The 27,186-nt window shown below is 28.1% G+C and overlaps 2 protein-coding genes across 2 annotated transcripts; both read left to right on the top strand.

Annotated features, from left to right (window-relative positions):
• Positions 1 to 6,888: 6,888 nt before the first annotated feature.
• Positions 6,889 to 21,575, top strand: SWEET48 (sugar efflux transporter SWEET48). The gene is made up of 8 exons (XM_003553837.5): positions 6,889 to 7,143; positions 7,248 to 7,350; positions 14,567 to 14,628; positions 14,838 to 14,874; positions 16,770 to 16,986; positions 17,919 to 18,080; positions 18,203 to 18,325; positions 21,077 to 21,575. Exons 3-8 carry the CDS (start codon positions 14,586 to 14,588, stop codon positions 21,233 to 21,235), a joined length of 741 nt encoding a protein of 246 aa, XP_003553885.1. The 5' UTR covers positions 6,889 to 7,143; positions 7,248 to 7,350; positions 14,567 to 14,585; the 3' UTR covers positions 21,236 to 21,575.
• Positions 21,576 to 23,902: 2,327 nt separating this feature from the next.
• Positions 23,903 to 27,062, top strand: SWEET47 (sugar efflux transporter SWEET47). Its single transcript, XM_003554794.5, has 6 exons — positions 23,903 to 23,945; positions 24,772 to 24,808; positions 25,400 to 25,616; positions 26,302 to 26,460; positions 26,562 to 26,684; positions 26,793 to 27,062. The coding sequence occupies exons 1-6, from the start codon at positions 23,903 to 23,905 to the stop codon at positions 26,952 to 26,954; spliced, it is 741 nt and encodes a 246-aa protein (XP_003554842.1). The 3' UTR covers positions 26,955 to 27,062.
• The last annotated feature ends 124 nt before the right edge of the window (positions 27,063 to 27,186 follow it).

Raw genomic sequence — 27,186 nt, 5'->3', positions numbered from 1 at the left:
TCATATTATTCTTTTTATTTATAAAATCATTTATCAAAATTTTATAATCAAGTAATTCTAACCATCCATCTTCAATAAATAACATGGCTAACATATTTACTCTATCTTATAACATTATCAATTTAAGATAGGATTTAAACAATCTTAATTTTGAAAATTTTCTTCAACAATAGCAACTGTTATAATTATTGTTAACAATATTTTATAAACAGTATACATGTTCAATTTTTTTTTAATCTTTTGATAAAATTTACTATTTACTTTTAATTCTAAAAATAAATTAAGACTATCAATACCAAAATGTTAAATAAATCTTAAAAATATTTTTCTCACCTGTTGAGGTTTTTTTTTTTTGGTGAATCACCTGTTGAGCTTCTATATACATTTAATTACTTATTACGTAATTTTTTTTTATAATGATAGTAAATTTATTAATTATCGATGAGTAAATGAAGGTAGCTCTAAGGTAGTTTATCTTACCACATTCATGAATATGGACATAAGTGTCCCATAGCCAAGATGAAGAGCCAAAAGTTTTTGTTTTTCGAAAAAGTTTGTAGCTTTGATGAAACAAACCACTTAATATGCCCCACTCCCAAAATAAAATAAAAAAGTGAATCTTTTGAACATGAAAAAGAAAAACAAGTACATATTATCTTACCTATGATTATGACATACTAGTTGAAAGAAGAAAATCGTTTGGATATTTATTCATAATATTATTTTATTTTCCGTTAAAATTTTCTAATTATTGTTGTTGTTTTTTTCTTTTTTAATTTTAACATCATACTAAGTTTTTTTTTTGTGCCACAATTGTACTGCAGAGTTATCGATTTTATTTTTTTTGGGTTTGGGTACAGTACTCTATGATAGAACTTGTTCCATTTCATTTTCTTAAATTGCTTCCCGCGACCCATTTTTTGCTTTCTGCACCCCCTGTTGTTTTAAAATTCCTATATTACTCTCCCTTTATTCTTTTTGTTATAAATTTATGAGTATTAGATTTATATAAATATTTATATTTTATGTGTTTAAAATAATTCAAAAATATATCATAAAAACAATGTTGACATAAAAGATAAAAAAAAATCTTTTTTTAAATGACCTTAACTACGATTGTCAATTTTCAATTTGGCATGCCATTAATAAACATTTATCTATAAAAAAATGGTATATATGTCAAACTCAGTCATCATTTTTTACAAAAAGAACCTTTGAAGCGCTCGGTAGTCAAAGAACTTTGATATTTTAAATATTTAGCCTAACGGGTCCTACCCATCGAGGCGCTCGATGGCCAATAGGACAAGTCAGACCAAATTGATACAAAGACTATTCTACTAAAGCTAAGAAATTAAGATAAGTTATATTTTTTGGCCTTTATTCATTGATTTCAACTATATTTATAGATGACTACAAGATAATTTTTCCACCATAACCAGTGGATTGCAAGAAAGTGGAAATAACAAACTAATAAACTTTGGTAATTAATTTGCAGAGTATTGGAATCACACAAGTGTCTATCGTGACTCACACGAAGTCTCTTAAGTGGGCTGGTTTGTTGCTCATCCTCTTGGGTCTGTGGTTTTCGATAAGTTTACTATCAGAGACCTTCATTATCTCAATCTAATATAGCAGCCTCACGTGAAAGTTGACACATTATCCTCCATTACCAAACTTCAAAATCTCATATAAACAAATATCAAACCATGCCAGTATTAGAAATATTGGAAACTATTGGGACTCTATAACCAATGTGACATCTTCAACTATATATAAAGTTACAGAAGTAGCCTGAGAATAACAAAATTCAAAAGAGAAAAATAGAATTTTCTTCAGGTACTTAATCCTTCATCCTCACTCCATGAAGGCTTCCCTGTGAACATTGCAATGATGGTACAACCCAAACTCAAAGAAAGATTAGCTTTCAAACCCAGTTAGCTGGTGCAATGAAATTGGAAAAGAATGCATGGAGCACGTGATTATTATGCAAGTTAGTGTGAAGCACTTCAAGCTTGTGATTGTGAAGAATTCCCGTGAATAGGATGAAATGTAAGAGAAAATAGTACAGACAACCGCTCTTGTCACAAAAAAGTTTTAGTATGTGTTGTTAGAAGACATAAGACAGTGGAGAGAGACTTTTCAATATTAGAAGAACAATTTTTTTTTTCTTTGTTCCCAGCACATTTACTCTTTTTACTGGTATCATACAATTGCAGCAAGTGATCAAAGCTATGGTTGAACATATGATTCTTATCATATTTCTGTTTTTAAGTTAATTTTGCCCAAAAACTCAAAAAGCAAAAATAAATTGGAACTGAAAACCATATAAAGACTTTGGATATAGACATACAACTATGTGATTAGAAACAGAGTATAGATCAATTTATGTGATTCCACTAATCCTATGCTGCTATACATAATAATAAATGGACCCAGACCTTTATGTGATTCCACTAGAAGAAACTTCAAGTTGTATGTATGTAACAACATAGAAAATGCCACCAAAAAGCCTTCAACAGAGCAGATACCATTTTGAAAAAGGAAACAAATTTAGCTTACCAATAGAGCAACTAAATACAGACAATTCAATGGTAATTTGAGGAACAAAAAACCACAACATGCCACCTCCTCTTTTAGTAACAACTCAATTATTAATTTAGTAACACGATGATATTTATGTTATAAGAAAATGTGTTAGACATTTCCAGATTCATATAATAATTCCCCCGTGCAAATAAATAACATTAGAAATACAAATTACTATAGTATTCTCTGACACATTAAAATCCAAATTTGGGAGAAGGTTGTTCCCCAAAATTGATAATTCTAACATAAATAGAGCAGAATCTCAACAAGACAACAATATTGATGGCTTGAAGGCTGAATGGGTAGAACAATATGAGCCGGTGTTTACATCACATTTACAACTTTGTCATGCGGGGAAAAAAGGCCTTAACTGTTTGGATACAAATCAGCTCTTTTGAGAGCTTCTCTACAAGCTCTCAAAAAAAACTTATGACTTGTATCCAAACAGACACTTAGGTAATGTCTATTCTGACCTGGTGCTTATCCACAACAAATTCAAAGTAATGATATTTTTTTGCACATTCTTTTGAACACTTGGTAGCATCTCATAATGGCCCCACCATTGGGGAATGGATTGTTTAGGTGTTTAGTTATGGTTACAAATTTTTATCATAGTGTGTTTGAATGACCGTGGCATGTGTGGTTTTGCAGTTGAAAGCGATTCTCAGAAAAGGAAGCTGAAAAATGGTGGGAAGAGAATCAAGTGACGGTGTATCACAAGTATGGGATTGAAGGATATATAAATAATAACACTAGCCAAACTCAGGTGAAAGGCTAATTTTTTTTTTTTCCATGCTTTTCATCTTTAGCAGTTTTCAACTCTAGTTCTTAGTGGGAAGGAGATAATGATGTTGGCTAGAGCTTTAGGCCTGAAAGAAAGAAAGATCAAGTGTACAGTCACAAATAATAGCGTGTATTTTTTGTTCATGAGTATCTTGGGGGCATTCATTCTAGTGTACAGTCACAAATAACAATGTGTCTCTTAATTATTTTTTTTTTCTATTTCATTTTAGCATTATAAAGTTGTTCAATTTCCACTTCTAATATTTCAACATTTATTCCGTATGTTTTTAAATGTGAAAGAACCAATAATTTGATTTTTTTTAATATAAAAAGTGGATTTTAATGTGTCGGGGAATAAACTTATTCGACCATTAAAGTTAATAAAATTTTAATTTCTTCCCAAAAAAGTCTATTAACATGTAATATTTGTATTTGTATGTATTTTTTAGTAGAAAAAATATCTTGTCTAATACAATATATTATTTTAATAAAATTACATGTCTATTTTTCTAATGAAAGATATGTTTATATTATTAAATATATTTTTTATCCTTTAAATTGAGTCACGGTTGTTTTTAGCCTCCTAAAGAAGAGAGAATCAGTAATAATAATAATAATAATAATTTTGGAAAACAATATAAATTTAAGATAAATTTATTGTTATCAATTAAATTAATTACTTTTTTAAAATCTTGATGAATTAAATGATTAGATATTATTAGTAGGAATAAAGGTAGTACCATGTTATTAGTATGAATTATTTGTTAACTTTATTGATGATTTTCTTAAAAATTTTAATTAATCATCTTTGATGAGATCTTTTTTCTTAATTACTTCTTTGATCAGACACAAGATTTAAACTTGACATCTTGCTCAAGGACATGAAACTCATTATGATACCAACAACTTGGTCATAAATACTTTTTTTAGTTCCTCTTTATTAATTTTTTATGATTTAAATGCATAATTTTGTAACAATTTTTTATGGTAAAAGGAACTAAAAAAAAAAATTTTAAAAAAATTAAGGGACCGAAGAAATTAATTAGCACTCGTTTAAGATGGTTATGAGTTTTTTTGTTGTTGTCAAATTCAATTTTTAAAATATTTTAAACCGTTACCATACTTGTATATAAAAGATCCTATCTATTTTTTCACCCTGCGCCATAAAAAATGTTAGGACCCTGTGTTCACCTTGGAGAGAAATATGTGCCAAAGTCACAATTTCAAGCCACATGTGTTCTTTTGACTGCACCATAAAGTTAGGACTTAGGAGAGTTAACAATGACATTCTGTCTGAAAGTAAAGAGCAGAATTCTACACTCCAAGGTTGGCAATATAACACAATTTTTTTCTTCATTTAAATTGACAGTGAATTTTTTTTATTTTTTATTCGATTTATATATATAAAGTGAAAGTGTGAAAGTTTTCTGAAAGGGAATGGTAAGAAGATAATAGTTATACACGTAAAATAATTATTTCTTTGGAAAGATTCGAGAAAATTGAAACATTACAATATAAAATAATTTTATACTTTATAAATTATTATTGATATAATATTTAAAATAAATATTAATTATAAAAATTAATAAACTTATTATATATGATAATTGTAGGTAATTTTTTCTCTGATTTTATATCAAATCCAAAATTGGGAGAAGAAAATAAGTATTCATATATATAATCAATGTAATTTTCATTTCATCCATTTTATAATCAAGCCAAACATAATAACCTCAAGCATTAAAATGTTAGAAGATTAAACATGCAAGTGGTCGTTTTAAATTTTTCCACGCAACGGTTTTGGCCTAACAACTCTAGCTATAAGTAGGAAATCTATCTTTGGAATAAAGTGGAGAAAACCTCTCATAGTTAAGTCTTTTTCGCATTCACCACTAGTAAACTATTAAACTCTGTTGAATTCAACAGATGTAGTTTAATTGATAACAAACCTTGAATTTATAAAAAATGACTTGAGTTTGATTCCGTAAAATTTATTTTTGAAAAGAAACAATCAACTTTAAACGTAATTAAACCTTAGATTGAAAATTAATTTTATAATTGATGTAAAAGACTAAACTTGTAAAGATATCTGACAACTTGCTGCTATATTTTATATCCTTACTTTTTCACAAACATAAACAAGTACACCTTCTGGTCTATTAAGAAACGTATACACATTGAGATAGGTTCCAAGTTGAATTTTGCTTGCTTCGATCGCATGACCAGATATGAAACCAAATAATGAATGAACTCAAATCGAAAAGAGAGTACTGCATGTTTACTATTAATTTCAAACAATGAAAGAGAACCATTTTCATGTCACACATCAGGTTCATATATGCATAGACTTATGGACCCCAAGTTAGGTGTGGCAGAACTAATTTGTTGAGAAGGCTTCTTCTATTTACTTTGATAATTGACAAATTGTTAACCAAACTTATTAATAATTTTGGTTCTGTGCTTCACCCTATCTGTCAAGAATTCCTAATCAATCGAAACAATAACTTCACGCCTCCACTTTACATCCACCATATAATGTACCCTTCTAGAATCTAGACACATGCATGACCCATGTACTTCACGTTACATCTCTTCTACACCTTAAGTTCTTCTTAATATTATTATATGGATCATAACGAATGGAAAACTAACACATTGCTTCATGATGATCTCCAAGGGCAATCAATGAAAGCAACTACCAAAACAAAGAGAGTCAAAATCCAGTATAATTGAACTCCCACACCACATAGCCTACAGTTTATGGCACTTGATTGATCAAACACTTGTTGACAACATTAATTAAGTGTCTTCTTGATTTGGCAGATAGCTATTTGTTTCTCTAACTTTTGGTGTATTACTATCTGTACATTGTCTTGTATTGGGTTCTATTGTGCTCAATTTATGCAAGTCTTTCTTTCTAACGAAATATTTAGGTTATAAAAAACAAAATTAGGCTGGACCAGTCAATTTGATTGTATACTCCGGGATAGAATTTGATTTCTGTAAAGATAGTAAGATTAGTTGTTATTAAGAAAATTAACGGTGAATGTTTCAATATATTTATAATTTATTGTGTGTGTATATACATGTAGTATTGATTGTTCATTATCTCATTAATGATTTAAATTTCTTATTTTATTCTCTAAAGTAATTGTTCACTTTAAAAAAGTTGAATCTCTAAAAAAACTCATAAAATCAACTGGTCAATTTTGTAAAGAAAAAAAAAGTAAAAATTTATATAGATTTGGATAAGAATTAATTAGAACCTAGTATTTTTTAAGTTACATAAATGATTAATATTAAATTACAAAGCTTGATATATATATATATATATATATAGTTATTATTTAACCTAGTATTGATTTTTTATCTAATTTAATGATTAATGTACCATACAATAATAAAAAAATACATTTTTTAATTATTCTTAATTTGACCATAATTTAATTATAAATTAGACTAATTAATGAACCATAAATTAATATCTTCTTAGAATTAATAATTAATCCAGTAGTTAAAAGCACAACTTAAAACCACCCGTCCAAGCTTCAACACATGTACGTTCTTATCCCAATAATCTGTAGCAGCATCCAAAGCAATAGGATTTCGAATAATAAAACCATTTCTTCTCCTATGCTAGCAATAACATATATTGCACCCATCGCACTTTGATGAGAATGGCCACGTTCTTTGCAGTAATCAGAGGCTCAGAGACTAACTCATCCTTCTCCATTAATTTTATTACTTCACTTTCATTGGTGAACTTTCTCTAAGGTAATTGCTAGCTAGATTTCATTGCTCTGATGATCTTCATAAATCCTTCTCCATTCACCTAACTCTTACACACACTCATTTACTTGTGCACTTCAAATTCGAAGGCAATTTGTATGATCATCCAGATCCTCTTTCAAAGATTGCTCATCACTGAAATATATATAGCAGAGGGAGACAAACTCAAACCAACCAAAGACTAAAGAAAAGGTATACTCAATTGTTTTTACCTCCCCTCTCATTTTCATGTCTGTTTACAATTTGCATTGCAAGTAGACAAAGCTTGCCTTGCTAAACATGCAAAGAGCAGCTAGTTATTTAATCAATGTGTTTTTGGATGAGTATTTAGAAATTTAATTTTGATAAATAAAACTAATTTTGGTTTAAAATAAATTAATTTAAATTGAAAGTGATTTACGTTAGTAAACTTTTTATATAAAAATTAAGTTTGCAATAAAAGCTAGGATAAAATCTTGACCTAGCTTTAAAAACTAAAATTCTTGACCTAACACAATATATATATATATATATATATATATATATATATATATATATATATATATATATATATATATATATATATATTGCTTACTTTTAGTTAACGGTGTTTTTAATTAGGACAAATATAATTTGATTTCCTCTCATAATTATATATATTAATTCATATGTAATATTCTTTTTTCCTCAAGCGTGATTCTGAAGACCTCCACTGTTTTTCCAAGCATATGCCCCTTGAAAATGATGAGTACGAGTAACTATCTCTTAAAGGGAAAGGAATCCATGCATATGAAGAGTAGAAGTCTCAACGGAATGTCTTCATCCATATAAAATTATTTTTTCTCCACATGTACTGATGTACATGTCTTAATTAACAAATAATATGCCTAAAGATATTAAACCAATACAGAGAGACAATATATTGTGAATAGTCTGCAAAATAATAAATTCGTGTTTATTAGATAAAAAATTGTAAGTATATATATATATATATATACACACACACACGGATAAATTAATCTTCGCATTTCTAAATTATTTGACAATTTTTAATTAGATTTCTAATATTTTTTAATTGAATTCCTTAACTTCTATTTGTTTTTTAATTAGATCCTAACAAAAAAAAAACAAATACAAATTTAGGGTCCTCATACTTTTACTTTTACAAATTTAGGGTTCTAGATTGAAAAAAAAAATCAAGGATCTATTTAAAAATTAGATTTACTTATTCCAAAGTTCCTCATACTTTTACTAAATTTTAAATTAGATCTTTGAACTTTTATTTATTTTAATTGGATCCCTAAGTTATTATTTTCTTCAATTGGATTTTTTTATAAAAAATTAATAGCAGAAAACTAATTAGAGGTGCAGATAGTAGATTTGTGCCTCTAGAGTATGTTTTTTTTTTCTTTTTCTAGAGTATGTTGTAAATACAATTGGATTAATTGTGAGAGATTTATGTAGAGTTTTAACCTCTAGGGATCAATTCAACCTATCTATTTTTTCATAAATCTCTCATAATTGTTTGACTCTTGCAAAACATTAAAACTCTATAAAAAAAATACTCACAATTAATTCAATTGTGTTTATAACACACTTTAAAAGTACTAGCCCACTTTTTATACCTCTAATTAAGTGTTTGCAATTAATTTTTTATAACAACAATTAGGTAAAAAATCCAACTGAATACAAAATAAAGTTCAGGACCCAATTAAAAAAAATCATGAACCTAGCTAATTAAAAATTTGGTAAAAACATGGGTACCTGTGGATCAATTTAACCTAAAAATTACCATAAGTCAAGTGATTTAATTAAAAATTATCAAATCTCAGCGGATAAGTATCCTCGTCTACACAACTTTGTGGATTCTTAACTCAATATTCTCAACTTGCTAGGTGAAAATCCTGACATGTAGAGATTTGATAATTTTTCATTGGGTCCTGGAATTATTTTTTATTTTTAAATAGGTTTTATGAACTTTTTTTCCAATTAGATCCTTAAATTTGTATTTATTTTTTAAGTAGGTCCCCCTAATTAAAAATAAATAAACTTAACTAAAAAATAAATACAAGTTCAACAACTCAAATGAAAGAAAAAATTAATTTAAATACCTAATTAAAAATTATCAAATAATTTTACAAATTAATTTAACCTATTTATAACTACGGGTTGAAATAGGCTAGATTAGATTAAATTTTGTTCGGCCTGAATATACTAGCTCTTAGTTGATACGTGATAATATATGGCCAGAACCTAGTCAATTCATCTGCTGTAAACAATTTTTAAAGGCAACCTAACCTATTTAAAAGCTTAACATCACTTACAAACATGTTTGAAGGCTTATATTGGGATAAGTTAATACAAAAGATAGATATGAAATTAAGTATGCACGATATTATACTTTATAAGAATTGAGTTTAACTTATTTTTATAATATAAACATATTTATGATAAATTAATTAAAAATATGTTTTACAATAAGATCTTTAAATAAGATATAAATTAATCTTTCAATAAACTTATAAGATTAACTTTTTATGTAGGTCAATATGTTTAATATTTAAATAAATAAATAAATATATAGTTTTGATATGTTATAATAAATTTAATATATTAATTAATAGTACAAGCTAATCACAAATATTTATGTCCATTTAAATAAGTCAGTGTTAAGGCAAAAAGACTTTTGAATGGACTAAAACATGTCCTTTTTATTTTAACTAAATGTATAGGCTTTAATAAAAAAATTGACTTAGGTTATAGGTTTTTGTGGAGTGATTTAGCCTATTTCCCTTAAAAGATAATAAAATAAGAAGGTAAAATGAATTGAATTTTGAGAAATTAAATGAAAGATCTTTACATATGTAAAAATTATGTTCATGAGTTAATTTTAACTTGTATGAGAAATTCAATGCATTTTTTTATAAGTATTTATAGAAAAGTTATCAAAACAAGGCATTTTTTGTTTTTATTTTAAAAAAGTAAGAATGTATAAAAAGTGATTTATGTTTCAGAAATTTTATAGAAAGTAGAATTTGTTTTTATAAAAGAAAAAATTTTATTTTCAAATATATTTATATTTTTTTTCAGAAACTACTAAAACAGTGTCTCAAAATAAAAAAATTTAAATATTTGATATTTTTAAGTATAAAAGAATACAATAAAAAATATAAGAGTAATTAAATTTTTTGTCAAGAAAAAAGTTAACTTTTTATGAATAGAAAAAAGTTTAAATACGTGGGCTCTAAAACGAGAGTCACATGATTATTCCCATTTTCATTTAATGTATGAAATAATTTAAGGGTCCACTTTTCTACTTTGAGTCATTTAACAATTTGGAATAATTCGCAGTATGTGTTCGTTTTAGAAGCATAATCACGTACTATCCAATTTGCATTTCACTAATAGAGTACTTATAGTTATTGGCTTTAATTACATGCTATATATTTAACATGAAAGATATATATTCGTTGTTATAGTTTGAACTTTGAACCTTAAGGGAACATTTGATTTGCAATTAATAAAAAAAGATTGTCACATATCTTAAATTTGAAAACAATTCGTAGATGAATTTTTTTAATTTCTAAAAATCTTAAATTGGAAAAATGCAATTCTCACATTTGATTTGCAATTAATAAAAAAAAATCAAAAAATTATGATTTTTGGAAATCAATTCTAACCTACTTTTTAGCAAAAATGTTCTCAAGGAGTGAAGAGGAGAAATCCAATTTTTCCAAATGAAGGAAAAATTTTAACTACTTATTTTACAAAAATATTTAATTCACAAGAAACATATTAAGAATAACTAAATATATTTTATAAATTTTGAGTAATTAAGATTTTTGGGAATGAAAAAATTTTATCCCTATCAACGTCCCCTAAATATTTTGTTTGGTAAAAAAAGAAACCCTTAAATTTTGTGTCGATGTTTAACTCATTTTAATTGTTTTCTTACTCTTTATAAATTTATTTTGAAAAAATAATTATAACCCGAGAATCAATTAGCATTTCAAATATATATCCAAACTCGTCGCCATCATCAATCTCAGTCTCTCTCAGTAATTTATCTGAATTCTTTGTAACACTTTGGTTTTTTCTTTTCTTTTAATAGGGTACGTAATGATAGCTGTGCATATATATCACATGTGACAAAAATGGTTTGAATAAAATTTAACTTATAGTTTTACTATATATATCAACAACTCTATTCATTAATGTATACATATATATTTTTGTCTAAATCACCACGTATTACTTAACCATGGCAACTATCATTATCATTACGTGACGCACCTCAACATCCCTTGACCTACCATGGCCACTTCCTGCCTACCGTCAAGCACATTGCTAGTCACAAATTCATATTTTGCTTTCTCTTTATAAGTAAAATTTAATTAGAATCTACTCATTTGAAAATATCAGCATCTAAAAGTAACAATATATCACAATGTTGTTGTGACTTTGTATAATAATTACTTTTATTTCAAATTAGTTGCATAAAAAATCAGATTGAACACAAACAAATTATTATCTAAATATAAAAAATATTTGCCCTAACAAGGATAATTTCCTCTTTATAAGCAAAAATCATTCTCCTTTTTATCCAACTTTTAGAGGGAATCTATTTTGTTATGGCAGTCACTCACTCTCTCTTTTCACTTCTAGACAGTTGAATAAATTTATTTATTTATTAGCTATTTCATTCGTTTCTTCCGTTTTCCTTCCTAATAATAAGCAAAGTAGAAGTTTGACGGTATTAGGTAGAAGGGATAAGGCAGAACTTGTGTGCTACTATCTTAGGCAAAAATAAAATAAATTTAAGAATATATATATATATATATATATATATATATATATATATATATATATATATATATATATATATATATATATATATTGCACTTGTGTATTTATATTTATATATTAAATTAAAGTACATTCAAAATATTTTTCTTAAACAAATATTATGCATCATAAATATTCTTAACTTATATATTTACTTTTAATTAATTTTTATTTTTTTAATAATTATTTTTTAAATGTATCTAAATTTAAAAGAAGTTATTATTATGCATATTTATTACCGAGTTTAATGTATATGTATGCTAGTGTAAATTTTTTTATATATAAATATTTAATAGGAATTTACCTATCACTACATCATATTAATATAAAGAATATAAATGTGTCTAGCGGTTGATTATGTGAGTTAGTTCAATTCTTTGGGATAAAAATATATTGATGTAAAAATGACATAATAAAATAATCAAATCTCTTTAAATGTTTATGTTATAAAATGTATGCTATTAAATTCTTCAATATTATTCTATATCATAAATACTCTTAATTTATCTTTGTTTTTAATTTTATTTTCAAATTTTCTTTTAGTCAATTATATCTATAAATTTTTTGAAAATGTATTGAGAGAACTTGCGTCCTATTATTATTTAAGAAAAAATAAAATCAATTTAAGAGAAAAATTGAAAATTATAAAAGTTATATATTATATATGTAGATTTATATTTATATAATAATTAGAGTACATTCAAAATATTATGTTTTATGTAACAAACCAAAAAAAATCTGTTTTAAACATTAATATGTATCATAAATATTCTTAACTTCTCTTTATTTTTTTCATTTAATTAATTATATTTTAATCTATTTTTTTAATGTAGCTAAATTTAAAAGAAAACATTCAATGCATTATGCATATTCATTATTTAGTTGAGGAGTGTTACAAACATAATTGTGAAACAGGTTCGGTCTTACTGGTCAGATCGGTCTAATCAGGATTCAGTAGTCTAAATGGGTTAGTTTTATTATTGGGTCGGTCACACAATTGACTCGGAATGACTTTGCTAAACCTGAACGATTAGGTCATCGAATCTCGGTTGAATCGGTCCAATCCGGTTGGTTTTACAAAAAAAAAAAACCTCTATGCCATTTTGATGTCTAATTATTATCACTTGTTATTTTAGATTTGGGAGTATGAATGAATTTTTCTTCTTAAATAATGTTAGTTATATATTTATATATAATATATACATATATAATTTTGAATTTTTAATATATATCGAGTCAAACCGGATTAATTACTAACCAACCGGTTGGACCACTAACCCACTACTTCGATCGAGTTAATGACCAGATCACATCAGGTTTCACAACTATGGTTACAAATATATTTTCAATACATCCTTCATCATTAGTTAAAATTTATCAAAAATTATAATACATTTCAGTTTTCATTATATTTTCTAAGTTTTCATTTATAATAAATTTCAGTTATTAATAGAGAATGTGTTTCTATAAAAAAAAAATAAAACGAATGTGCTATATTATATTTTTCATTTCTAATAAACTTAAGTTGTTAATAGAGAATGAGTTAGAATATGTGTGGTTAGTATTTCTCTAATATTATTAGTATAAAATATTTTTACACATATATCCAAATCATAATTTATCCTATCTCAACATCATATTAATAAAAAAAATGATATGATAAAATGATGAAATCTCATTAACTGTCCGTATCAAAAAAATTATATTAACCATGCATATAAATTAAAAACTCGATTACTCCCTTTATTTCATTTTATATGACATTTTATGAAAAAAAAACATTGTTCAAAATTATTTGTCATTTTATAAAGTTGTTGAAGTATTAAATATTTTTTTATAGAGTACTCTTAGTGGAGTAGTAGCTGAGAAAATGAAATTTAATTAATAAAAGAGATAAAGATATACAGCAAGTTGCATAATATATTTTATAAAATTTAAAATATTAATTTCATTTATTATAGTTTTATATTTTCATTTAATTATAAATTAGTATTTAAATTATTTTAGAATAATTATTTTAAAAATTAATAATAAATTTATTATATACAGCGAGTTGTGATTGAATAAATGTGTAAATTTATAATTTTTTTTCTCATTGTATTATATTATTTTTTTATCATAAATACTCTTAACTCCTCTTTTTATTTATTTATTTATATAATTTCATTAATTATATCTTTAACATTTTTTTAAATGTGGCTAATTAAATTAAAATAAGACATTCAGAAAGAAAAATCAAAATAAGTCATTCAATGCATTATGGATAACATTTTCAAGTTTTCATCATAACTGACTAGGATGCACTGATTTCATGACTAAAATGAAAGGTGAAGAAGACCTTTGACATGGAAATAGATTTGACCAGAAGAGAACAATATCTGTTCTTTCTTTCTTTCTTTCTTTTTTTAATTAATATAATATCACCATTTTCCCAAAAATATAAAAAGAAGCCTCCAGTATATAATGTACCTGTCTCTGGTCCCTGCTTCCAACCTCATGCATTCTATTCTTCTCTTTCTCTCTCTCTCTCTCTCACTTTCTCTACCTTTCTATGAATTTCTGTTGCATTAAATTTTCTCTGCAGAAAAAAAAGAGCTTCCACAATGGTAAGCGCTGCAATTGCTCGTAACGTCGTCGGCGTAATAGGTTCTCTCTCTCTCTCTCTGTCTGAACCAAAATCTGAGTAGTAAATGATTTGGCAAAGAAAATTCTAGTCTTGCGTTCTAGTTTTTTCCGTGTTCGTTGATCAATTTATGCTTGAAAAGTGAATCATAAAAACAACAATAATAATGAAAAACAACTTTTAATTGGTTTGGCATTGTCATGACTAATTAAGGTTACTGTGTTCTGTGCAGGCAATATCATTTCCTTTGGCTTGTTCTTTTCACCTGCGTAAACACTCATTCTTTCTCTTTGCTCTGTTTTTTCCCATAATTTGTTATGTGTGCGTGATTCATTGCTGTTATTTTTAGAGTAAATATGTCATGCTTGACTTTTAGGATGACATAGTAGGATTAATAATAATGTAAAATTTCCGTACTAACGTCATACCCAAATTAAACTCTTTCTTGTACTGCATCGTAATTAAAAATGAATTTAATGATACAGTCCGATTATTCACTGTGAATTAGTGGTTCAATTGGTTGGTTAGTAATTGATCTAGTTTAATCTAATATATATTAAAATTTTAAAATTATATACATATTTATTATATATAAGTATATAATTAATATTATTTGATTGAAAAAAGTTTATTTATATTTCATAATTCAAAATAATAATGGATAATAATGAGATATCAAAACAACGTCGTAAGGATGAAAATTGTTTTTCGTAAAATCAACTGTCAGTTCAACCAAGATCCGGTGACTTAATCAATTGGGTTTGATCAGGTTATTCCGAGTCAATCGCATGACTAATCCAATATTGAAATGATCACCGGTTTGACCGAATCAGGTTTCATAACACTTACATGTTGTTGCTGTAAACAACTTTAGACTATCAAATTTACTATACATTATTATAATTGAATGAATGAAAATGTAAATTGTTTTATATCATTATTAATGTATAATTTATTTTTTCATTATAAAGAATTTAATAGTTACTTCCTCCAATCTTAAATATAAGAAAAAAAATAATTCATGCTCATTAAGAAAATTAGTTTTTTTGGAAGAAAATTAGTTAATCACATTTAATTTAATCAATCTCAACTAAAAATTAGGTTTTCCCCCAACTTATCATTCATTGAAACTTGGTACAAGGAATAAAAAAGAGTAATTGGAATTAAAATTTTAAGTAAATGAAGGATTTTTTAGAAATAATAGTATTAAATTAAGTATAATTAATTTGATTTTTCTTATATTTATATTTGAGAAAAAAATAATATATTTTTTTATATATATTGAGAATAGAGGAAGTATGGATTATTATCATAAAAACCTTTTACTCTATTATTTACTAATTAAAAATAACCATTAGTATGATTTTAGTGTAGTTATCTTATTAGTTTAAGAATTTAATGATTATGTACTGATGTAGAGAAGTTTTACATTATCGTTTAATCGTAAAATTATTATTGATATGACTTTTAAGTAATTATTATAAAAATAAATAAATTTATTATAGTAAATTGCGTATAAATATTAATGTAAAATATTTTATATTATTCGTGCGTAACTTATTCTCTCTAAGTTTATTAAGTTCAGTTCAAAATATATGTCATTTATGATTAAGAAAATTATTTATAGTTTCAAGTATTTTTTTATTATTAAAAAATAGTAGCATAACAGTATTTGACTAATTTATTACTGTTGAAGATGACTAAAAAGAAAAACATGTTGAAAAGAAATAACGTTTGTAATTTCTGTCAAATTAAATAGTTAACTTAATTTTTTTCTTCATTTTTAAACTTACAAATAGTTAATAAAATGCAAATACACACATATGGCTACAACCTTTTACTATTATTTCTTATCCTAAATAACTGAACAAATATCTGCTTAGTTTCACTCATCTCATCTAGGGCAAATAAATATAAATATAATATTTTCTTAGTCTTTTAAAATAATAATAAATATCTCAATTGTTAACATGAGAAGAACTTAAGTTTGATCTCTGACAAAATATACTACTGAAGAAGGATAATTAATTAATCTCATAATTAGATCGAAATTTATAGAAATATCTTATGGTTTCATCGAGAAACCAAAAGTTTAAATTATGATAGTTGAAAAAAAAAACAATTATTATATAAAAATGAAACACATTTTTTAAATGAATTGCAGTCCAACTTTCTATGGAATTGTAAAGAAGAAGACGGTGGAGGAGTTCAAGCCAGATCCTTATATAGCAACGGTGTTGAATTGTGCGTTTTGGGTGTTCTATGGAATGCCTTTTGTGCACCCAAACAGCATTTTAGTTGTCACTATCAACAGCGTTGGGCTTGCGTTCGAGTTTGTCTATCTTACCATATATTATGTCTATGCTACCAACAAAGGACGGGTGCGTATGTTTTCTCTTTATTTTGTTATGACATTCAATTCAATTCATTTCTGCATATATTTATGGTCCCCCACTTCATGAATACCTGGTTCTTCTCTTGCTAACTAATAATGTAAGGTCTAGAATGGCCTACACAACTCTCTTTTTTGACTCTTGAGCAGTCATGAATCCTTTTGAAGTATCAACCTCACATGTTTTTAATTTATTTAATCCTCTACATTGGAAAATGTTATGGTAATTAATGCAATAATTTTAAACTTTTCCTTGCTTAGTACTTAATTAGTAGTAGTTAATACGAAAACAACTTGTAATTCTTGTCATATTTACACATAATACTCAACTTGTTGTTCCTCGTAGTTATACTTTTTTTATAAAAATGCATGTATATTTTCAGATTACTATATTGACAGATTTCATTTAACTCACTTTCATATAGCCATAAATAAATATTCTATGAAATGGAGGTTCCCAATTATATATATATTTATAAGGAAATACTAGATTTTGATATACTATTATTTAATAATTTTCCTACTCGACTAAAATGAAAAAAAAACACTAAAATAATGATATCACTAATATTATTAGCTGGTTTTTTTTTTTTGTTTGTTGAATCTTTAGTTGACTGAATTTAGTATTTGACTAAAAAAAGAATCATATCACAAACTAATTTGCCTGTAACTCATTGCTTTAATTTGCTTTTAATAATTGTCAGCAAGTCTAGCTTTTTAATGATTAGATAGATAGCTAACAAAAATACCACACTGGATACATATGAAATCAATATTAAGTTTAAAGAGATGCAATACGCAATCGATTTGATTAATGAATTTCAAATGTTCTGCGTTAATTTATTCAATTACCTTTTAAATTGAATGTTTTCATTCCTGGGCTCTGCCACTCACTACTGTCTCTTCCCTAAATAACTTCAGAAAAAGCTACTGATTTTTCTTCTCATCGAGGTTGTTTTCTTTGCTGCCGTTGCTCTTATAACAATGCTGGCATTGCATGGCACTCGCCAAAGGTCGTTAGTGGTTGGTGTTCTCTCTGATATCTTCAATGTTATGATGTATGTCTCCCCTCTTACAATTATGGTAAGTTTTTTATTCAATTTTATTTCTACCATAAATTATAGAGCCATACATTCATCAAACAATTCATGTATAAATCTTTTCATACCATGTTATATATCTGTCTTTGTATGCATGATGAACAGGCAAAGGTTATAAAAACTAAGAGTGTGAAATACATGCCATTCTGGCTCTCTCTGGCTAACTTCCTTAATGGTGCGTGTTGGACAACATATGCTCTCATCCACCCATTTGACCTTTATGTCCTGGTAATTAGAAACTTCATTTTTCACCTTGTAGTTCTCTGTATTGTTCATATTTCTTGTCAATCATGGTTGTTGTTCCAAAACAAAACTTAGATACAGTTTGATAAATGCTTTTGGTGTTGTTGTCCGATCAGAATCAAAATTTTATCTCAGTAATATATGTTGACAAAAACTTTAATACGTGGGTTATCAAGGTGAAGTTAGAACAAGACAAATAATAGGATTGCCAAAATGAGCCGCTCGACCCAATCATATGAAGCCAAATTTTTGTATGGCATCTAATCCGACCAAAAGAAGAATAAAACGATTAAAGTTTGAGTTTTAGATCTACTAACAAAAAGTTTTTTTTTCTATTATTTTTTTAAAGTAAAAAACATACATACAAGTTGACTAAAAATTCTAACATATAATACTTTCAATTAAAAGAAAAATACATCAAAATATTAACTTGAGATCTCACTTTCTTGTTAGTCCAATTAAACTAATTTATTCTCCTATTGGCCCAGTCTAACCCATAAGTCTGGGCAAAAAGACTTGATAGTTTTTGAGCTTGGGGTGTTGCTAGGTGCACCCAACGCTATTGTTGGCGCACCCAGCATTTCACTTGAATGGATAAAAATGCCCTTTGATTAAATTTAAAAATGAAAAGGCGCACCCAACACCCCTTTACCTTTCTTCTTCGTATTTTTCTTCTCCTCCGCTCTCCTCCGCGCATCTTCGTCTTCTCTGTTGGTGGTCGTTTGGAACTGCATTTTTGTGCTTCTTCTCTGTCATCGATGTTAGTTTCACTTTCCTCCCCATTAATGGCCTGTAACATTAGGGTAGAGGACTTAGGTTAGAAATGAGAATAGGATTGTGTTTTACACATACGGATGTACTTCATCCATATGTGTTAATGAATTTGTAACGTTCATACGGATGAAGTTCATCTGTAAGTGTAACTTCATCCGTATGAGACATACGAATGAAGTTATACTTATGGATGAACTTCATCCGTATGAAGACTTTAATTTTTTTTTTTTATAAATTTTGTAAATTTTTTAATAAATTTAGTTGTATTTGTTTGTTTTGTATTAAAAATATGTATGTTTTGTTTTTATTTTAAAAAAAAATATGTATGATTGCATGGTGATATGAAATAAATTTTAATGTTTAATAGTAAATATTAGGTAACATTTTTGTTTTTGATGTTTAATATATTTGCATGAAAATAGAGAGTAGGGTTAGTGGCTAGGGTTTAGTTAGAGCGTAGGGCTTACTGTATTTAGTTAGGGCGTAGGGCTTAGGGGGTAGAGGTTAGGGTTGAGTGTAGGGTTTAGTTTAGTTGTTAGGGTTTAATATTTATGGTGGTATGTAGTTAGGGTTAGTGGTCAGGGTTTAGTTTAGGGCTTAGGGGAACATTAGGGTTTTGTGTGGGGCTTAGGGTTTAATATATATGGTGGTATGTTATTGAGAGTTTTAGAAATGGTAGATATGTATGGGGTAGGGTCAGTGGTTAGGGTTTATTCTAGTGCCTAGGGTTGAGCTTTGGGGTTAGTTTAGTTCTTATGGTTCATTTAGTGGTTAGGGTTGAGCTTATGGTTTAGTTTAGTTGTTAGGGTTTAATATATATGGTGGTATGTTATTGAGAGTTTTAGAAATGGTAGATATGTATGGGTAGGGTCAGTGGTTAGGGTTTATTCTAGTGTCTAGGGTTGAGCTTTGTGTTTAGTTTAGTTGTTAGGGTTTAATATATATGGCGGTATGTTATTGAGAGTTTTAGAAATGGTAGATATGTATGGGTTAGGGTTTATTTTAGTGGCTAAGGTTGAACTTAGGATTTACTTTAGTAGTTAGGGTTTAGCTTAAGGTTTAGTTAAGATGTTAGGGTTTAATATATATGGTTGTATGTTATTTGTAGTTTTAGAAATTATAGATATGTAGTGCTTTGGGTTTAGTGTCTAGGATTTAGTTTATTGGCGTAGGTTTTTGTGTAGGGCTTATGGCGTAGGCGTTAGTGTTTAAGGTGATTGGATTAGGGTTTATAAGTTAGGGCTAAGAACTTAGGGTTATGTAGGTTTATTATTATTTGAATAGTGAATAGTGAATTTGACAAAAAAAAATACTTGTTCGTCATGATTTACAGATCATGGTTAGAATCAGAGGTTTAGGTCGTGCATTAGGTAGGGTTATAGGTAAAGCCCTGGGTAGACAGGATCATCATCATGCAGATGATGTTCCCTAGTGGTGTAGACCTACTGCATCCGCACGTAGGCAACGGGAAGCTGCCCCTGTTGCTGAGAATGTTCCTAAGATGACTGAGGACGTACCTGCACCTGGTGCAAAAGCTAGTGATGGTGTTGAGGGATTAGCTGGTGATGATGCTGAGGGATTCCCAAGTAGGTCACGTGACCCATCAATGCTGACTTCGTTTGCTGACGAAGATGCACGGAGGAGAGCGGAGGAGAAGAAAAATACGAAGAAGAAAGGCAAAGGGGTGTTGGGTGCGCCTTTTCATTTTTAAATTTAATCGAAGGTCATTTTTGCCCATTCAAGTGAAATGTTGGGTGCACCAGCAATAGTGCTGGGTGCACCTAGCAACACCCTTGAGCTTGTATTTCACCGGCCCATTGCACTAGGCCAGATTAACTCATTTTTTTTGGCTGCAAATTATGGGCTGGGCTACTTTTGATAGCTCTAGCCGAAAGCACCTAAAGAATCACATTAAAGTTTTGTCATTCTAAAACTCTTTGTTACTTTTGTATATTCTTGCAGATCAGCAATGGTATCGGAGCAATCTCTGGGCTTATTCAGCTTATATTGTATGCTTGCTACTGCTCTTGCAAGAGTAAAAATGATGAGGATGGTGATCAAGATTTGAAACCAAGTGGCTTTCAGCTCTCTAACTTAAACGGAAGAGCTGCAGTAGTCTGATGTCACATATATCAACATCCGTTTAAAACCTTTCTTTTTCTTTTTTCTTTTTACTCCTTCTTGACCTTATATTTAATCCTTTCTTTTTCTTTTTTTTTAACTCCTTCTTGACCTTATATTTCTATCTGTCCTTTAAATTTCAATGTCAAATATGACATTTATATAGATATAGATACATATATACGATGGTGTTGCTTTTTATAATATGCGTGTGATGCATACTAGTTAAGCACTAGTTTGGATTTTCATTTTCAAATTTTGGATTGTAGACTGGAATATGTTTATATTTGCTCAGACCATGCATAATTCCCAGCTAAGAGTGAGATCTTTACCAAAGCAACCTTAGTTAGTGTGCGTAGAGTATATTGAGTAACTTTGTTTTTTACTCGTTGCTTGCATGTTAGAAGCTTCATAATAAGTTAGAAAACTGTATTTTATTTTATCGTGATGAATATAGCTCTCAATATTCAAGATAGATTAGACTCACTGATGACTCTTACGATCCATCTCCTATCCTTAGACTCCTTTAGGTAATTATTAGTATTAATATTGATATTTCTTTATTTGTTTTTTTAATAATAATCATATCTCTAGGTAGGTTTTGGTTTTAGACAGAATTTATTATAACTATGTTAGATGAGATTAAGTTCTCTATATATACTCTCTAATCATGACTAAAGAAAATCAATGAATAATCAGAAATATTACTTTTATTTCCTTCAGTGTAGAATGATATAGGAATAAAAGTAGAATAACTTTTCCTTCACTTAAAATGGTGCTTTCATCAGCTTAATTATTCACCTCTCACACACTCCCCCACCTCCCATGGCTGTTCCGGTGTCTAACAGTGACAATATTCTAGTGCCCATGAAAGTTTTTAAATTCCTCGAGAATGCAGATTGCATCGTAGAAGGGGATGAGGGTACATTTACATTCTCTTCGTTAGAATGATAAAAAAAATAAAAAAAATCGCAATTGAAGTTGATTATGAGAGATGAAATTAATGTACATGGATAAAAAAGAGTGTAAAACTTAGAAGTAACTCCATACATATCTAACACATGTTAATTAGTTTTGTAGAAATTTGTGGTACAGTTTACAGCGCATTGGAATTGTAATATATAAAATGAATATTATGTCTAAGGTACGCCAACCAAGAGTTTATATATAAATATAAATAATTCCCCACTACATGTGTACATCGTTAATATTTATTATTTTTTTATTTTTCTTCCAATCATATTATATCATCTATTAAACTTATGTTTTTCTCTTTTTCAGTAGGTTTTAAATACAGGAGAGGTGTTCATGAATTTTTTTCATCTTAAAAAACACATGGACTAAAAAACAAAAAAACATATATTTATAGACATTAACAAATATTTAAACCTTAAATATTGTGTATTAAATTTAACTTAAAATTAATATAAATAAAAGTGAGAAGGGATTAATTAAAAGATTTACTATATATATGGTTGACCTTTGTCCCAATGGAGCTTGAAATCTATCCATGTTAAAGAACTCACTCTTGACCTTGATGTATGTTTTAGTTGACTAATATCTCTGAAGTCTTCACCAAGTACAAGAAAATAGGAAAATAGTGACAAAAAAATCAATCACTATGATAGGCACATTAGTCACCATCTAGATCAGCAACTGATTCGATAATCAGTCCTCAACGATTGATTTGGTGACTGGTGGACAAGGGGGTGGAAATGTAACAAAATATTTAAAATTCAACCTTGATCTCTTTCACATCCGTGTTCGCATGACATTATTAATGTGATGATATTATCATGATATTTTCTTTTACCCATGATGAAGTCATTCTTAATATTTTTTATAATTGTGATTGACAACTAAAACTAAAAACACAAACTTACAAGAATTAAAATTAACTTTTATTTTACAGAAATCAAATTAAGAAAAGCCAATTTAGAAAGATTAATTTTTATATTTAAAGTTTTTTTAAATCATAGCTAACGGTCTTCAACTTACAATCCATGTGGTGAACCATATTTACTAATTACTATGCTTGCACCTCGGAATGCGTCATTTGTTTGTGATACTTGATGAGATGGACAACAGAATAGCTTAAGAAGAATAGTAACATATCCCATAAAATTTATCCATATCTAAACTATCATTATTATCTGTTGAAATATGGTTTATTTGTTTGTGATTCTTTGATGAGGTGATTGGGCAATAGAGTAGAGTAGGAATTGTTGTAACCTGTATCACCCCTTGTGTAATTGCAGTTACTCAAATTAATTGGAAATTTTGGTACATTTTTCTTTTTTGGGTATAATAATTGGATTTAGGACTTAGTTACAAATTCTTAATTTCTTCCACTCTATTGTTTTAGTTTATGCATTATGTAGGATAAAGGTTTATTTTTCATTAAATTTTACTCAAATTAATTCCAGGATTATTTTTAATTTGTTTTCAGCGCCAATAGGATAACTATTAAGTTTGTTTGTAGATTTGACGAGAAGAGGGTAAATTATTTTTTTAACAACTCATCAAAAGATGGAGTTAGTTAGTTAGTTAAGATAATCAAATATTCTGTAAAAAATTCATTATAAAAGCGCGCACACACACACACAAAACGCATTGCATTCTCTCTCTCTAATCTTCGGCTCGTTTTCTGTGTTTTTGCATTTCGAAATGGTGAGCGCTGCAATAGCTCGTAACGTCGTTGGCATCATAGGTTCATTTCGTTCTCTTCTCTCATTGAATCGCAAACTTCGAAATTCGAATTCTGTGTTCGTTGATCGTATTTTTCTGTTCGAGTTTTGATTTGCATTGATCGCGTTTGGCTTCGTTTACGTCGGAGAATCGTCATTCTGAGGAGAACTTGAACTTCAGTTTCAATTGCTTTAGAGTTTTGCTTAATTTTTCTATTTATTATTCATGAAAAGAGAGAGAGAGAGAGAGAGAGAGAGAGAGAGGCAATTGTTCGGTTTAGTGACTAATGGTAAATTTCGTGTGTTTATGTGTTCTGAATTGATCTGCATCGATCGTGTTTTGCTGTGCTTGCGTAGGGAACGTGATTCTAGAAGGAGAACTTGAACTTGATCAGTTTCAAATTTCAATTGCTTTCTAATTCTGGTTAATTTTTTTGCATATAACTTGTGATCGCTTTGGCTTTGTTTACATCGGAGAATCGTGATTCTAAGGAGAACTTGAACTTCAGTTTCAATTGCTTTCGAGTTTTGCTTAATTTTTCTATTTATTATCCGTGAAAAAAGTAATTGTTCGGTTTAGTGCATAATGCTGAGTTCTGTGTGTTTATGTGTTCTGAACTGATTTGCATTGATCGCGTTAGGCTTTGTTTGCGTAGGAGAAAGTGATTCTAGAAGGAGAACTTGAACTTTATCAGTTTAAATTGCTTTCTAATTCTGCTTAATTTTTTAATATAATTTTAATCAATTTATGCATAAAAAATAATTGCTCAATCGGTTTGGAATGACTAATTCTAAATAGTTTTATGTGTTTATGCTGTCTTCTGATCAATCTTCGCTTTTTCTATGCAGGCAATGTTATTTCCTTTGGATTGTTCTTGTCGCCAGCGTAATTATATACTCTGTCTCTATTTATTTTTTTTTGTATAAAAAAAATAAATTGTTGCGTGATTATCATATGTATGCATGGCTGCATGGCTCGTTGCGGTTCTCTTTAATGCATCTAAGATTCATAATTAAAGTCAAAGAGTAATTCAATCTACTATATTATATTTTAATGTATAAATTGTGGAGTGGTATAAATAGTAATGTATAACATCTTAATTTCTATGAATAGGTAGTGTTAATAAAAAAATTATGATATATGAATTTTAAGATATTATAAAAGTCAATAAAATTATTATAATTATATATAATGATTTATAATTAAGTGATGATATTTATACTATTCATCCAAAAGATTATTTATTATAACATTTTATGTAGTAGTTTCTTTTATATATATATATATAATAATAATAATAATAATAATAATAATAATAATAATAATAATAATTACTTTTTAAGATAAATCATGGACTACTTGAATCAATTGCAATCAAACTTTCTATAGGTATAAATAAGATAAATCATTTACTGATTACATATAATAATTATATTTTTAAAGAAAAATCATGGGTTATTTGAATGAATTGTGCAGTCCAACTTTCTATAAAATTATAAAGAATAAGGCGGTGGAGGAGTTCAAGCCTGATCCTTACATTGCTACGGTGCTGAATTGCGCTTTCTGGGTGTTCTATGGAATGCCTTTCATTCACCCTCACAGTATTTTAGTGGTGACCATCAATGGCATTGGGCTTGTGTTCGAGTTCGTATACCTTACCATCTTTTTCACCTACGCAACCAACAAAGGACGGGTGCGTATGCTTAATTTCCTATTTTTGGTTATGTCATCACTCATTCACGCAGTTTTGCTTGCCTATGTATTGATATGACTTGTGAGAAATGATAATACTCTTTATTTTAAAATTGTTAATTAATGTCGATTTTAAGTATACTCGTAAACCTTTTCAGTATGGATGATTAAGTTATATATAGTATAAAATACATTGAAAATTATACCCTGTTTGTATCCTTTCATAATTTATTTATTTCGTGTGATGTGTACGTTAATAATCCCTTAATTAAGTGGAAATTTAACTTTTCTGATTCTTCTTTTTTCCCTGCTTAGTTGATGCTTCATGGTTGATACGAATTATGAAAGCAACTTTCTGTACTTTTTATATTTGTACAGACAACAGAGGAAATAGTTTTTGTGTAAAATATACTATTACAGAAATGCATACCTATTTTTTAACTGCTAAATCGACAGAAAGAGATACTTTAATAGCAACAAAAACACAATCGATTTCATTAAATAAACTTTTATTTTCCAATTTTTTTTTCTTTTCTTAAATTCAATCAGTTTTGAAGTCCCAAATTGAGTTGCTTAGTTAATGAATGTTTAAAAGATAAAATGCCCAGCATCATGCTTATGCAGCCATATACTACTATTATTCTTCCTGTTCTGCTACTCACTGCTAATTTCTTCCCTATCTTCAGAAAAAGCTACTGATTTGTCTTCTCATCGAGGCTATTTTCTTTGCTGCCATTGTTCTTATAACAATGCTGGCAGTGCATGGCAAGCATAGGTCGTTAATGATTGGTGTTATCTGTGATTTCTTCAATATCATGATGTATGTCTCTCCTCTTACAATCATGGTAAGTCTTGAATTTCTATAACTATATCCCATACCTAATAACTTACCTTACGCAAAATTTTCACTTAAACTTATAAAGGTCATGGTATAAATAATGAGCAGTTTAAGGTTATCAAAACCAAGAGCGTGAAATACATGCCATTCTGGCTCTCCCTGACTAACTTCCTTAATGGTGCGTGCTGGACAACTTATGCACTCATCCACCCCTTCGACCTGTTTGTTCTGGTAATTAATTACTTCACAATTTTCACCTTGTGCTACTCTCTCTGTATCATTGTAGTTCTTGAATGAAACTTTTGTTACTCATTTTACCTTTGTATATTGTTCTTGCAGATCAGTAACAGTGTTGGAGTAGTCTCTGGATTTGTTCAGCTCATACTATATGCTTGCTACTGCTGCAGAGAAAACAATGATGATGGTGATGATGATGGTGCTGTCCAGAAGAAGACAACTGGCGTTCCAGTTTCTGAATCCCCCCGTGATGTTGAAGCTTAGTTTCTTAAATTCTTCTGCCTTTTGATTTTCTATCACACATGCATATTGTAAAAGCATGCTTTTTATATAATAATATGCAATGTGATGCGTACACATGATTGAGAACTATAGTTTGGATTTTTTTATATTTTTATTTTTTAAAAATTAGTTTATGAAATCCTAAGCTACAGTATATATATATATATATATATATATATATATATATATATATATATATATATATAATTGATCT

This window comes from Glycine max, chromosome 19, assembly GCF_000004515.6.
Source record: "Glycine max cultivar Williams 82 chromosome 19, Glycine_max_v4.0, whole genome shotgun sequence".
Lineage (NCBI taxonomy): Eukaryota > Viridiplantae > Streptophyta > Magnoliopsida > Fabales > Fabaceae > Glycine > Glycine max.
Note: the sequence above shows the minus strand (reverse complement) of the source record. Positions and strands in the feature narration are given on the sequence as shown.